Raw genomic sequence first — 15090 nt, 5'->3', positions numbered from 1 at the left:
AGAATCTTTCACATTACTTCCAGGCAGTTTTTATAAATTGATTTTTTAATCAACAGATCTTTTTTCTACAGAACACAGCAGACGCAATCCATACCCTCATAGAATTTGTGATCTGCTCTGGAGACCACAAATTGGAAACCCTCTGTTGTCTTTGCACTGGGTCTTTGGGTGAGATGACTTTTACAGACCTTACTGTTGCTCCTTGAAGGGTCTCCAGATGGAGTGTGATCCTGGCCTGCACTGACCCAGGCCTTCTGGGTCTCCCCCAAGCTCCTTTCTCACTCCTGGGATCTGCTTTGCTCTCTCTGTGAACTGCTTTAAAAGTCTTGGTAGCAGCCTCTTTAAGAATAACCACCAGATGCAGCCTCCTTCCCCATTATGTCAACATGTCTTCTCAATATGAATGAGTTAGGGTGCTCACTGCCTAGACACCCCTGAAGATCGAGAAAGTGATTAAACAAGAGGAAGGGGCAGCAACAGACAAGCTAGGATTTAAAAAAGGATTATGAATACTGAATCTTTATATATGTATTTTAGATGCTAGAGTATTAAAATAGCTAGAAAGAAATAACTGAAATGGTGGAACAGTAACCCATATCATTTTTCGAAAATTGCTGTAAAGCTATTCGTTAAATTATACTTTGAAAGTTATCACCTTTCTGTATATATCTTACATTTCACAACAAGGAAAGAACTGAAACTGTGGAACTGTAACCCATAACATTCTTTGAAATTTGCGCTCTACTTGTTTAATCACACTTTGAAAGTTATCTCTGTTCATATAAATGTTAAATTTCACAATCAAAAATTATATTAAAAAAAAGTCTTGGTTGCAGGGAAATATATTTACAAAGGAGCTGAATAACTCTGGGAAGGATGAAGGCTCATTTACCACTGGGAACTGGAGTCCCTTATTGGATAAACTAGACGAATCCCAGTTTAGTGATTTTCCAGAACACCTGGAACATTCTCTCTCTCCCGGCCCTCCCTTCACCATCTTAGTAGCTTTTTAAGTTGGTGGCATGTAAATAAAAGACTTGACTTTGGCCCTGAGAAGTCATAAATTTTGCCTGCTTTCCAACAGATCCTTGAGAAATGGGAGTTCTCAGTGTGGCTGGGTGGTAGGGCCTCTATCCAAAAGTGGGTGGATGCTCTCCAAGAGACCTATCTGTGGAAAGGCCCTGGAGGAGTCATTTGGGTTGGACATATAACATGCTCCGTCGGAATGACGGATATTTATGGTATTTTCTTTTTCCTCTAAATGCTCTGTTGGATTTCTCCCTCTATGGCTGCAAGACGACTCAGCCCTTTATCTGTTCCTCTTCCCTAGGAGAGACTGCTGCCTAGGGTTCTGGGTATAGCAATTTTTTTTGCTGTTTCTTTAAATCACAGTGTTTGGTTCCTATCTGCTGAGGTGACAACATGGGTGTGCAGGAACTGAATTCAAATCCGCAGTTGATTACATGGTGGCCTTGGGAAAATCACTTCCTCTCTGAGCTTGTTTGTTTCAGCTCTAACACAATGATCTGAGGAACAGAGTAGGCCCTCAAGGGACTGACTAGAAAATAAGGCGCCGCTAGTAAGGATTGTGCGACTCTCTCCTAGGGCTGGTCATATATTCAGCCAGCATATAATTGTGTAGAAATGGCTCTCTGGCAGGTTCCGTTCTGGGTGCTGGAGTTACAACAGGTGGGAGGCATGTACAAAGTTCCTATTGTCCTGAAGATTACATTCTAGAAAACATAACCATAAATAAGTTACTAATATGTCAGATGGAAATCAGTGCTATGGTGAAAAATAAAAAAGGGTGCTGAGGATAGCGAGGGCTTGTGTGTTTGTATGTGTGCACATGTGCGATGTGTGTGCATGTATGTGTGTGTGCATGTGTTGTGTTCATGACGGGTGGTGAGGGTAGGTCTTATCAAAAGGATGACATTTGGAGGACGTCTGGAGGAAGTGAGAGTGTGAGACGTGTATGTCTTGGAACCAGCATTCCAGACTGGGGGCCTGAAGTGGGAGTGTGCTTGCTGGGTTTGAGGAACAGCAGGGAGCTCTGTGCCCAGAGGTCAGGGAAAAGTCAGGGGACAGATCGCTCGGCCGCAAAGGTCACTGTCAAGTCTTGGCCTTACTTGGAGCGAGAAGGCCCGCTCTGGAGGGGTCTGAGCAGCCAAATGGTAGGATATGAGTCAGTGTTTCCAGAGCTTCACTCTGCAGCTTTTTGGGGCATGGATCGGCTCTAGGAAGCAACCACTGGAGGCAAAGAAGAGTTCGCCAGGCCCTTGCCCTCGTTCTCACTATGGCCCAAGCTGTTCAGGATAATCCGGTGGGATCCTCATCTAAACCGAGATTGAGACATGAAGAAAAATTCAGAGAAGAGCAACAGTAACGAGCTCACGTTTCCACCTGTGCCTTACTTTGCGCTAGAAAGTTAAGAGAGAGGGAAGGAGAACAGGAGTTTCTAGCAGAGCCTCCAAGAACAAGCCGTAGAAACAGGCAGAGATGAGCAGAAAATGGGTAAGTTTGGCATTCCCCACCACCAATAGCGGATTAATAAGTGAAGGGATGTCAGTGCAAGGGAGCTGTCAACACGATGAAGGGTGATGTTCTTGCAGAATCTGCATGGAGACTGGACACGTGGGACAGAAACACCCCTCCCTCCTTGGCCCCTCCACCCCACCCCAATATACATTTGCAAGAAGTGATAAGCAGGAGGGTTTCTGGTTGCTGATAGAAGGTTTTATGCAGCAGATGAGAAGACAAGGAAAACAAGATACTTCAGTCCCTGCCATCCCCTGGGCAGGCTTTGAGTCCGTTATGGAGAGTGGAATTAGAGAGAATGAGAAGTTCTCCTGAAGGCCCGTCTGAGCACAGTTGGCATCGGCCCCATCCAAGGTTCTCAAGGAGAGAGAAGGAGCTCCCCCGTCAGGTCCCTCCTAAAGCCGGGCGGAGGCTGCCATCTGCTGGTTGCCTTGAGCATTTTACCCAGAGAGCTACTCTGGGCACAGCTTCTTTCAATTTTAGGCAGATTACCTGTCTTAATGGCATTTTTCTCCAGGTGCTGTCCCTTGTGCCTTTTAAATCGCCACAAATCCTCTTCAGATTAAGTATTGTTCATTTCCATTTTAAGGGAGACTCAGAAAAATAGTGACTAGTCCAAGATCACAGTAATTGGAAAACATGGAATTCAAGTGCTGTCTACAAAGATCATTACTTTAAAGAAGTCGCTATAATCACATTGGCTTTGCAAACCATCAAGTGCTATGGGGGACTGGCAAATGGCAGGTGTTCTGTGTGCACCGAATGGCCGAATGATAAAGAATAAACATACAGAGGGATGATCCTGCAGGCTCCATGACCCATGCAAAGGCCCTGGGCCTAAGGGGACAAAAGCCTCAGGTTTTAGCCCCAGCTCTGTGCTGAGAGGCTGGGTGAACTTGGGGATAGTCATTTCACTGCTTTGGGAAGGTGTACTGGGAAAATGTGGGAGCGAGGCATTTTGACCATTTTTTTTTTTATGAGTAACATATTAAAATTCATCTTCTGATCCTGGTTGGGACTGGAGCGAGGTCACCCAGGTCCTTGGGATGAGTCTTTTCCTGCTTTTGAATCCATTTGTGGCACTCCTTGGATAACGAGGGGGAAGTGAGCCCTCTGCTGGTCGTTCATGGATGATGCTGGCTGAACCCCAACAGTGTGCGATGCTGAGGGCTCCCAGGACAACACTGAGGCCAGAAGACACACATAGAGCCAGAGTGAGTTTTCTAAAAAACAAACCTGGTTCTGTTACTCCCGGCCTAACCGCCTTCAGCAACTGTCAGCCGTGCTCCGAGGACATGAAGCTTTCGTGGCGAGGCCCAGCCACCACCCTCACCTCTGGTCCCCACCAGCTTCGCCCTTCGAATACAGAAGTAGGCATCAGCTTGCATCACCACTAGTCCATGTCCTAACCACAGTAACCCCGAGGGACCCTCCCCCGACTCCTGCACCTGCCCTGAGTTCCGCGGAGTGATGTCCCAGCGCCCCAGGACTCTGCCGTTCTCCCAGGTCCTAATGATACTGGGACTTCGACTCCAACTGCCCACATTCCCACGTGGTCTGACCTCATGGAAACTTACACTTGCATCAGGACAGAATCCCCTGGGGGACTTGAGGGCCGCTCAGAAATGGGGGAGGGGGCATGAAGCAGTTCTCTGGGGCCCCGAGTCCTGTGGGTTTTACCTTTAAACATCTCTTGCAACCACACACTCCATCTCCATGACACCAAACTTATGCCAATTGCCATCAATTTTCACATGGAACCCTGCAGACAAGATTATTTCCCCCAACTTGTACCTCCCTACCATCATCCAAACTGCAACAAAAGCTGGTTTTAAAAAACAGATATGATCATGATACTTCCCTGCTTAAAACTCCTGAGTAGCTTCCCATTGCATTTAGGAAAAAGAGCCAAAGCCCTTATTGTGTAAAAAGGACTTGCATGGTTGGATTCCTGCCCTCTACTTCGGCCTCAGCTTCTATAACATCTCCCCCTCGCTCCTGGCCTCTGGGTTTCTCTCTGCGTGGCCTGGTACCTTCAGGGCCTGTAGAGATCCTCTGCCCTCCACCTGGAAGGCCTTCTCTTTCCCCTGCCTCCTTAACTTGGTGAGCTCCTACTTGCTAAAATCTCCGTTCAAATGTCCTTTCCTCAGGGAAGCCTTCTCTGACTCCCAGAGAGGCTGGGTTCCCTTTCAATGTTCTCAGAACTTCTTGCATTTGCTCATGAAGCACTGCCCTCAGTTTATCATCATACATTTATTTCTCTGATGGCGAGGCTCCATGTTGGCATGGAGGCACCACGAGGGCCTGCCTCTTGGTTGTTTGGTTCACTTAGTGCTGGACGCGTGTGGTGCAGTGCTCAATACTGGTTTTTAAGTAAAAGGGAAATGAGACTCTTGGGAGAAGAGGACCAAACAGCACAGCCCACAAGTTGGCCCTGGATTCTTTGGGGTTGGACAAGGCACGGGGTGAAGGAGAATGGCTCAGGTGGAGCAAGCTGAGAAGGAGAGAAGGTGGGATCATAGTCCCCAAAGAAGGTGTTTGAGAGCATGCAGGCCACAGAAGCTGCGAGAGGGGGAGACCTGCAGTGCTTTGCTCCTTGCAGGGGACAGCCATGCCACACTGGACAAAGAGCAAGGCAACCTGGGTTCTTTTCAGAATCTATCTACAAATTGCCGTGTTACCTGCGGCAATCCCTAGCTTTGTCTGGACATCTATTTCCCCATCATTAAAGGGAGAGAATGATCACTAATCATGCAAGAAATATTTATTGAATACATCTTCTCTTCCTCCTTTGAGTCTTTACTCAATGAGACCTATTCTGCCTGGCCACCCTTATCGAATACTGCAATGTGCTCCCCTGGCCTGGCACTTTCTATACCCTCACCCAATTCCATTTTTTCATTTTTCCCAGAGCACCTATTACCTTTTAATCTACCATTTACTTTGCTCATTTGTTGCATTCATCATTTATTGCTTCCCCTCTTAGAATTCTAGATTTGGAGAATTTCCTGTTGAGTAAGGACCCTGCCTGCTGTCATGGAAGCCACAGGGGAAAATATTCTTTCCCCCTCCCCAGCATCCAGGGCGTGGGTGCATAACCTGGGCTTGCCAATTGGGTACCCACAGAGGGACTTTGAAATTTGAGCAAGGAATGCAAAACTAAGAATCTGTAAGATTGACTTCACTACCATCATCTTCACACTGTCTAGTAATGGTGACCATCTATTAGTGGGGCTCTTAGAACATCAGTTCTGTGATGGCAGGGAACTGTTTTTCTCTTTTCACTCCTGAATCCCTAGGGGCTTAAAACAGTGCCTTCCATACAGAAGGTGCCCCACAATTTTGCTAAATGGATAAAGCACTGTTCTTGATTTAGTGTGGCTTATTGAAATGAACAAGATAGTCTCTCTGCAAAGAACTTGGAATTTGGAATTAAGTGATTGGCTTTACATCTTGGTCTGACGCTAGCTGAGTGACCTTGGTCAAGTTACCTGACCCCCTTGAGGCTTAGTTTTCTTATGTGAAATAGAATAATTTTATCTTTCTTATAGGTTGCCGCCATGATCAAATGATATCGAATGTTTAACATGCCAAGCACAGTGCTAGGCCCATAGGGAGAATCAATGAATATGAGGAGGGGCTCATGGTCTAGGGAAGGAAACTGTTTTGGTTTGCTAAGGCTGATGAAATGCAATATACCAGAAATGGGTTGGGCTTTTACCATGGGGATTTATTAACTTACAAGCTTACAGTTCTTAAGCCATGAAAATGTCCAAATTAAGGAATCAATAGGATGATACCTGGCCTTTGAAGACAGGCTGCTGCATCTGGGACACCTCTGTCATATGGGAAGGCACATGGCATGTCTACTGGTCTCTCCCTTCTTTCCTGGGTTTCGTTGCTTCCAGAACGAAACATAAGCTTCTGTGTGCTTCTCTCTTTTAGCTTCTGTGTGTCCTTCTCTCTCAACTTCTCTAGAGCTTTTTTCTATCTTTTATCCTCTTATAAAGGATACGGTAAGAGGATTAAGGCCTATCTTGAATGAGGTGGGTCACATCTCAATGGAAATAACCTAATCAGAAGGTCCCATCGACAATAGATCTATACAGGAATGGATTAAAAGAACATAATCTTTTCTGGGGTACATACAACTTCAAACCATCATAGAGACTATCAGTCAAGGTATTTGGCTGCAAGTATCAGAAGTTGTCTGGTACACCTATGGAAAATAATATGCTGGAAGCATATCAGGAAGCTCATAAAATTGACATGAAGTTTGGAGCAGTTGGTCTGGGAAACTGTCAGGAACCAAAGGAGGGAGCCTTTTTGTTTGGATTTATGCAGCAAGGGGAGTGTTGCTATGGTTGAAACACAGGCAACGAGTCTTATGATCTGGAACAGCAAATTGTGTATAGAACATGACAACATTTATTAAAGCAAGATAAACTCAGCAGCAAAGGATCTGGCTGGAGCCCTAAATTCCTCTGATCCTTGCTCTGAGCCATCGCATTCCATTTGCTTGAGGGTTATTGACGCAAGCATTATTAAAGAAGTCAATTTGTTGAAAAGCCCTAAGAGAATGAACTGGGAATTGCATCCACCTTCTCCCCCTTTTAAAAAGAAATGTTGCATGGCATGAGGTTTTAACTCCCTGTCTTTGCTGGGTACAGACGGATCTGTTTTGCTTGGCTCTTAGCTTGCATTGCTAGACGTGTTCAGACCGAGGCTGGGGAGATCACTGGACTCTCTTCCTTTTGGGCTTCCCCTCCCTTCCCTTCCCTTTGGGCTCCCCTCCCCTCCCCTCCCCTCTTTCTTTCTTTCTTTTGGTGTAGGGGAGAAGGAGACATTCCTAACAGACATTCTTTCTAGTTCTAGTTGTAAGACTTCTGGACTATAGGAGCCCGATGAACGTTCCAGTTGCAGTTACCCCACAAACCCCATTCTGCAACCTGTACTCTCACCATAACACACATCTCCCCAGGGAAGGAGAAAATGTCATCAGAGGCTTGAGGGAGAGCAGGAGAATTAGCATCAGAAGGCCTGATTTAAATCCTAGTTCTAATATTATTTGGGTAAGTAGCCACAGGGATGGCATTGCAAGGCTGTGAACCCCAGTCCGTCACATATAAAATAATAGTAGCAATAATGAGAACTTTTTAGCCCTTAATACATGTCAGGCACTCTGGTAAGGGCCTCGTGTGGGTGACACTATTTATTCTTCACAGAAATGCTATAAAGTAAGCAACTGATAGGATCCCCACTTTACAGATGAGGAAACTGAGGTCCAGAGAAGTCAGGGAACTTGGGAGCCAGGATTTGTACCCAGGCTGATTCCGATCCTTACCTTGAATGATAACAACCCTTACCGTGAAGTAGTTTAAACCATAAACTATTAGTCATGAAAGTATTGAACAAACTGAATCTTAACTTGTAAGCTTTGATCAACCTCATTCTACGTTGTTCAAAACAGTGTTTTCTTCCTCCCAAAATGCTTGTCTCCCTTTCCTTCTTCTCTCCTGCTTCACCATGATCCCCCCTTACCTTTCCTTTCCGACATTCTTCCCTTTGTTCAAATACATTGACTGGAGGATTCAGACTCAATAATGAGAGACAAAATAAAAGCCAAACTTAAAAGTACTTGTGCTTTTATTTAAAAAAAAATACAATTTCAGATACTGTCCAGATGTGTTTTGGAAAGGAAGATCTCTTCACAAATATTTAGTTTTCATCATCATCAGTATTTTATATTAATAATATTAATCATATCCTTAAAAATTGAAACAGTATTGCTTTTCTGGTTTCTTTCGTATGAAATGTAAAAAAAAGGGATGTCTTCCAATGACAAATATTTAATCATCACTAACAAAAATAATGATAATTAATTATACAGCTTTGCATAAAATACAGCTGGTTCTAAAACAAACTACCCACGTACAGCCTACCCCTCTCCCATTCCCAGAGCCACCCAAAAGAAGTTAACAATCGTTGTGATGCTGTCACTGGAAGAGTTTTGCTGAATCAAACAACAAAACAGAAACCTGTTGGAGACTGTTGTCTTTGGTGCGAAGGAAGTAATCGCAGAGTAGACGAGGCCAGAGCTGTTACCATTGACCCCACTCTTCCATGGTCCAGTTTGACTCTTGCAAATGCCCAGGTGTGGCTTGATGGTTGGACTGGTTGTAGCGCTGCTTTGGTAAAATCCTTTCTTTTCTCTGGGCCCTACCCCTCTCTCACCCAGTTGTCCCTGGAATTCATGACCGCTTGCGCCTGCCTTCGAGATTTCGGAAGTTGCTGGGTCTCAGCTTCATCTCAGCAAATTGAATTGAGTATTCATGGCCTTTCCAATGGAACCAGTTAACACCCTGTGAAAACAAGAAAGCCTCCAGGTTAGTTTCCATTAGGCAAAGGCATTCGCTGACCATTGCCATTTAGTCAACCAAACAAAAAGGGTTTTGTTTCAATTCAATTGCTGTCTGCCAGTCTGTGTCGTGAACAGTTTCAAAGGGGCTGGCTGAATCTGACCCAAATTCTTTGTATTACATTGAGTTTTGGCCTGTCATCTTGATATAAAATGGTGGCTAATGAAACTTGTCATCATTAGGAAGACATTCTGAAGGAATTTGGGACATAAGTGGAAATTAGAGAATTGAGTGGCTTTATGCAGGGAGGTCTGTAATCCACAAGAGTCACACAAAATATTTTAATAAGGACATAGTATGGTGTAGCAAAAAGGAATGCAAGTTTTGCAACCTGATTTAGAAGATTAAACCTTAGGGCACTTGCTTTAGAGCCAAATGTTCTAGAATACGTTATTAAACCTTCTTGAGCCTCAGTTTTTTTTTTTTTTTTTTTTACATTTTTTTCCTTCCCTTAAGGTCTGATAATCTTTGCAAGGTTGCTATGAAGATTAAATGAGTGTGTAAAAGAGCTAACATAGTGCTTACAGTAGGTGGTAGATCAATATTGCTACCTTTAGCTGCTAAACCTCAAGTAGAGAGAAATATCTTTGAGTTTTTGGCCAAAGATTTTCTAAACGAAAAGACTATATTTGTGTTCAGGCCTCTTGGAACCTTCCTTGACTCTTTAGCAGAGCTTAAAGATGGTAGAGTTGGTCCATTAGGTCCAAAGTGTCCCTTGTCCCACTGGTGGGGTGGGGAGGGATCTCTTGACTTGGTAACTTTAACTTCGATCAACACACTTGTTAAGCCACCACCCGATGCACCGAACCCATCTCCTTTCTAAGATGCCTAGGGCTGTGGAGGAAAGATGTCCATGGAGAAGTCAATGGCCAGAGGAAAAGTCATGTCTATTTATGTGACATTCACTGACATCAGGAGGTCTTTGAGTCTGAAGGGGAGGTGGGATTTAAGAATGGCTGCTTCATTTGATGGCTTAATGTTCATGATTACTCAGTTACAGTGAGGTTCTGTGGTCAGAAAGCATGGTGCTTATGCTGCCTTCCTCCCCCCTCTTTCTTTCCTCAGCTCAGAGCTGGAAGCGAGCCCTCACTGTACTGGGATGGAAGCCAGAGAGACAGGGAAGGTGACGGGACAGAGGTCACATGGCGGCTGGAGCAGAGCTGGAGCTGCACTGAGCTCCTGTGAGTCCTCTGCGGCCTTCTCTCTCATCTGCCTCATCTCCTTCTTCTTCCAATATCGGACAGAAGGAAGGAAAAAGAAGTGTCCTTGTTGGGATGCAGTTTCTTGTTTCGTTTTTATTTTTTTCAGAAGGGCTTTGTATTACACTGGTGTTGTGGGAGAAGGCAGTAAAGGTGATAAAAGCTGCTTCAAGTGGAAGTCTTATTGAGACAACATAGAAAGAAGGGAAGACGGCAAGAGGTGGGCAAGTCACTTTAACCTCCTTTGTACAAAGGCACAAAGATCAGGGTCCTGATTCTGTCACAAGGTAAAGGTGACAAGCAGGTGAGATAGAGAATGTAAGGGCACTTTGAAAGTTGCCAGAGATGACGTCAGGGTAAGATCCACATTTAAGGGAACAGCTATGATTTGCTAGCAGTTCACGCAAGCCTAAACAAGTCCATCAAAATCACTAATGGCCGACACAGCCGTTCTCAGTGCCTGCTGTGTGGCAGGAATCACCTGTGTAGCTTACAAAGCAAAAATCAAAAACCAAAAAAACCCAAACCAGCCAACAGAAAAACGAAATTGAGCAAAAAAGGCAAGATGCCTGCTTCCCTCCAGAGATCTGCAGAATCAGAACCTCCGGGGTGGTGAGGAGATTCCAGACCTTTGCAGATTCTCAAAGCCCCTGATGAGCAGAACTGAGGTCCGGGGATGGGTCCAGTGTGGCCCTTTGAGAGCAGGGACTCCTCCTCCCTGGGGTGGGGATGAGCTTCTTGGTGAGAAGGGACCAGTGGGGGCAAGGGGTGGGGTGGAGGGGCTCGGTCCTGAAGGTCTCGAGCTGGTCCCTCTCGGCTTTATGCACTGTTCAGGCTCATGGTAGGGCATGCAGAACTCAGTGTAAGGCCGATGAGTGGACTCCTTTTAGCTAATCTATTTCTAAAGGTGGATCAGAAATCCGCCTGTGATGGCAGAAGTCGTGCTACAGCCAGTGTGTGTGGTGCAACGGGAAGGCCAGGGGCTGGACCAGGGGAGATCTGCCTCCGCCTCCAACTTTGCTCAGTGATCTCAGGAAAGCTGCCCTTCTCTGGGCCTCAGTCTTATTGTTCATGCACTGTTGGGAGTTAAAGCCTGTGGTTTTCATTCCAGTGATGCTGGGGTTCAGGAGGCGCCTCCAGGCTTGCTCTGCCAGGGAGAGGACAAGAGCCCCAGGCCTGCCTCTCCCCTGCTTCGCTAAAGGAACTCCACTTTTTTCTGTTTTGGGGTTCAGACAAAACCTTTCCATGCTTGGACTCCACTTGCCCAGTGGTTCTTCTCGTGATCTTCAAGGGTTCACACGTGCTGTTTCTATGATTTTACCTGGCCTGCAGTGTCACTGAGACATCTCCTAACTGTGGTGGGAAAAGACATGTTGTCATATTCCCGGAGGTTCCTGTGTCCTAGACTCAACCAGGATAGAGCGGCTGCATTGCCCTCCCATTGGCCCCAACCAGCTTCCCAAGCCCTGCCCTGGGCCCCACAATCTGCTCACCTGACTGTGGCTGTTATCCCCGTATCTCCCCATCAGGTTGACGCGGTGACAGTTCTTGTACCAGAAAGCCCCCTTGTAGGACAGGGCACAGTTGGTGATGGCTGAGTCTGTGTCCTTGTCGAAGGTAGAGAAAGATCTGCCATTGTGGTATGTCATGGAGTCACCTGGGGGTGAGAGAAAACATGCACCTGAGAAAGCACAGCTGGTGTTTCCCTTCCAGGTGACAGAGGAGAGGTCCTGGGGCAGGTCAGCCTTGAATAGCGGACGTAGAGTCAGGATCAAACACGGGACCGGATTGGCAGGAGTGTCACCATGTGGGCTAGAGGTGGCTTTGGAGGGTCCAGGTTCAGGTCCCATCTCTTTCAATCCCTAGCTGTGACCTTGCAGAAGTTGAGCCTCTCGCTGAACCTCAGTTTTCTCATCTATAAAATGGGACCAGCATATCAATTCTATCTAGTTCCCAGTGCTGCTGTGACAATGGATATGAAGGTCTACTGTAAACAGAGCTATTTTGTTATTGTTCGTTTTATAACTATTCTGCCTTCCCTTTACATAAAGAAGATCAAAGATTAAGGTGGGAAATCTGCGTTTAAAAAAAACGGTGTGCTTTCCCTCCCCAATACAAATACTTACAGCCATACCTATAGTTAAATCCCTCAGATATCACCAAATAGCCTGTGCATTACGGTTATTTTCATAAAAGTGTTCATCAGGTAAATGTTCCCAGATTCTCAGACAAGACGACCATTTATATATAATACTATTTGAGGATCTAATTTATAACTTAATTTATTGAATGTTAGGAGAATTTAAGTGCCATTGTGTTCTGTGTGGTCCACCCCCACTTCCAAATCAGCCGCACGCTGTGTTCAAAGATTTGAAGACACCAGGCATTGTATCCTGATATGTTGAAGCAAGTTGTCAAGGGGACTCCAAGGCCTTTTAACTAGTGAGGCTATCAAGGAGCAGTGGGTATTGATGAAACAAGATGCTTTCCTGGGGAGGATGTGCTTTGCATGCTGCAAACTAAAGAACCCAGAAAAATAAAAATGCAGCCTTACCAGAGTTATCTTAGTAAAGGGAAATATTATGGTTCTTTCATTGGAAACAAAAAGAGAGCTGGGTGGAGGCCACATTCCTATTGCTTGGTGGGTTTGCTTGCTGTGAAACAACATCCTTCTTGCCTGAAGCCATTTCAGCCAAAGAGGTATTTAGTCAGGTAATAAAATGTCAGAATTCTTTGAGGGATGCAAGAACTAAAACAATTTTAGCCCCTGGGCCTCTCTTTTCATTCCAGCTGACTTGCATGTAAACTGCCATCTCGAAAGAGCTTTGTGCCTTCTTAGTTTGAGTCTGGCTTTGCCTCAACTTTATCTAGAGACTTTCCTCTTTTTAGATGTTTTCTTTCTAGGCTCAGAGAGGTTGGAAATGTCCAATAGCACCTGTCTTTTCTGTTTTCATAAACATAACTGAACCCACCCCAAAGTGGGGATGGAATGCAGGGATGGACTATAACAGTTCTCTGCAGCCAGGCTTATATACTGGATCCACCTTCCCCAAGCTGTTTCACCTTGAGCAAGGCACTGAATTTCTCTGAGCCTCAGTTTCCTCATCTGTATAATAGCAATATCCTCCTGGAAAGGTGTATGAGAATTAAATGGGGGTAATGTGAGTGAAACATTTACAAAAGATGATGCCATGTGGTTGGCCCTAATGCATGTTGTTATTTATTTCTCCTCTAATGTGGGGCCAAAAAAACCAGACAAAGGCCATTTCATGTCAAAGAAATCTTCAAAACCTGGACAAGGAAGGAAAGACCTCCATGGGATGCAGTGGCCACCTGGTCATGGTGGATGGGGCTGGTTGAGGATGACCAATGGCAGGATGACCTTGGAAGAGTTTCAAGCAGGTGGTGTGATGGGTCTTTGGTTGCTCAAAGTGTGGTCTACAGACCAGCATCATCAGCACCACCAGGGAACTTGTGAGAAATGTAGAAACTCAGGCTCACCCAGACATACCCTATCAGCCTCAACACAACTGGGTCCCCAGGCAAGTCATATGCACATTGTAATTTGAGAGGCATTGGATTACCTCCAAGGAACTGTTTTTCCATAAGTGACAACTAAATCAGATATGAAAAACTAGATTTTCTGAGTGACTGTAGTTGTAAATCAGTTCTGATGGTGCAGATTCCCAATCTACTCCGTGTTTCCATGACCAAAATATCTACTCAACCCTGTTCAATTACAGTTCTTCTGGATTAGCACCTAGGAGGTGTTCAAATATCTGTTGATTCAATATATAAATACATTAATGGAAGAAGGAATGAAGGGATGATGAATGAATGAATTAGCTGAAAGCACCAAGCAGATTTTCAGGGTTTCCTAGGCTCCAGGAGCAGCCGCCCCATACCTGCAGTACCGCTGTACCCCTCCACCTTCAGCTTGTAGCGGGTCTTGGCGTCTCCCACGCTGAACCTGTCGTAGACGGCGTAGGCTGTCTCCCCGTGGTCCTGCAGGTCAACCCGGAGCTCATACTGCCCCTGGGCTGTGATTTTGCTCAAGTTGTCCAGCCCTACAGAGGACAGACAAGGGTGGCTGAAGAAGCACAAGTGACAGAGGCCCCCATTTCTATACCGCTGTGCAACAGCAGCCGCTGGATGAACTGGAAGACTCAAGTCACACAGACCCGGGCTGGAAGCTTGGTCTGCCCTATCTGGTGCAAAGCTGGGCAAAATATGTGATGTTTCTGAGCCTCAGGTGAAACTGGGTTGGTAATCTTAGGTCTGCCCACTTCCTAGTGTGTTGTGAAGGTCAAAAGAGGTAAGTGGCAAAAGCACCTTGTAAACTCCAGTGAAAGGCAATGGATGACAATGGAACAGACATTCCCAGCTCAGGCAACAGTGTGGAAAAGTGTTCTGTGCCAGGTAGGCTATGGGGAAGTGAGGGTTGTAAGGATGGATAATGGCTCTGCAGTGTTGACTTGGGACTTTGCAACTTTCAAATTGCCTTGGCTAGATCCCAATGGGTGAACAACTCAATCTCTCTGAGGGTCTGTCTCCTCACATGAAAAAAATGGGAATAAAACTTATTTTATGGGGATTCTATGAGGTTTAGAGGTTATGGATATAATCTCAGCACTTGGTGCATGAGATGGAAGCAATGATATCTGTGAGGATAATTAAATCAATAGTTCAATGAGTGACAAAGATTAGGCTAATTCTTAAGCCCTGGCTGCTGGCTCTCCCTTAATCCATTTTTTAAATTAAATTTTTAAAAAAATTTTTTAATGACCCAGAGCATTTAAACAGTCTCTACCATTGGGAATTCAATATTCCGTATCTACCACCAGAATTATGGTTTCCGCCTAATCCATTTCTCTGCGATAGGCTGGTGTGGGCTAGGAGAAACAGAAAGAAGGGCAGAAATGGGCACTTTTGAA

General features: G+C 45.3%; 1 protein-coding gene across 5 annotated transcripts in view; it reads right to left on the bottom strand.

The window, feature by feature from the left end:
• Positions 1-8154: 8154 nt before the first annotated feature.
• Positions 8155-15090, bottom strand: part of TNC (tenascin C) — a 98876-nt gene continuing 91940 nt past the window's right edge. For all 5 annotated transcript variants that reach the window (XM_037797974.1, XM_037797970.1, XM_037797971.1 and 2 more), the window contains 3 exons: positions 14062-14223; positions 11650-11813; positions 8155-8900 (listed from right to left, as the gene is read on the bottom strand). In XM_037797974.1, coding sequence (XP_037653902.1) covers positions 8790-8900; positions 11650-11813; positions 14062-14223 — 437 coding nt within the window. In that variant the 3' untranslated portion in view covers positions 8155-8789. The remainder of the gene's footprint in view (positions 8901-11649; positions 11814-14061; positions 14224-15090) is intronic.

Source organism: Choloepus didactylus, chromosome 10, assembly GCF_015220235.1.
Source record: "Choloepus didactylus isolate mChoDid1 chromosome 10, mChoDid1.pri, whole genome shotgun sequence".
NCBI classification, from domain to species: Eukaryota; Metazoa; Chordata; class Mammalia; order Pilosa; family Megalonychidae; genus Choloepus; species Choloepus didactylus.
This window is presented reverse-complemented; position numbering and strand designations above follow the sequence as displayed.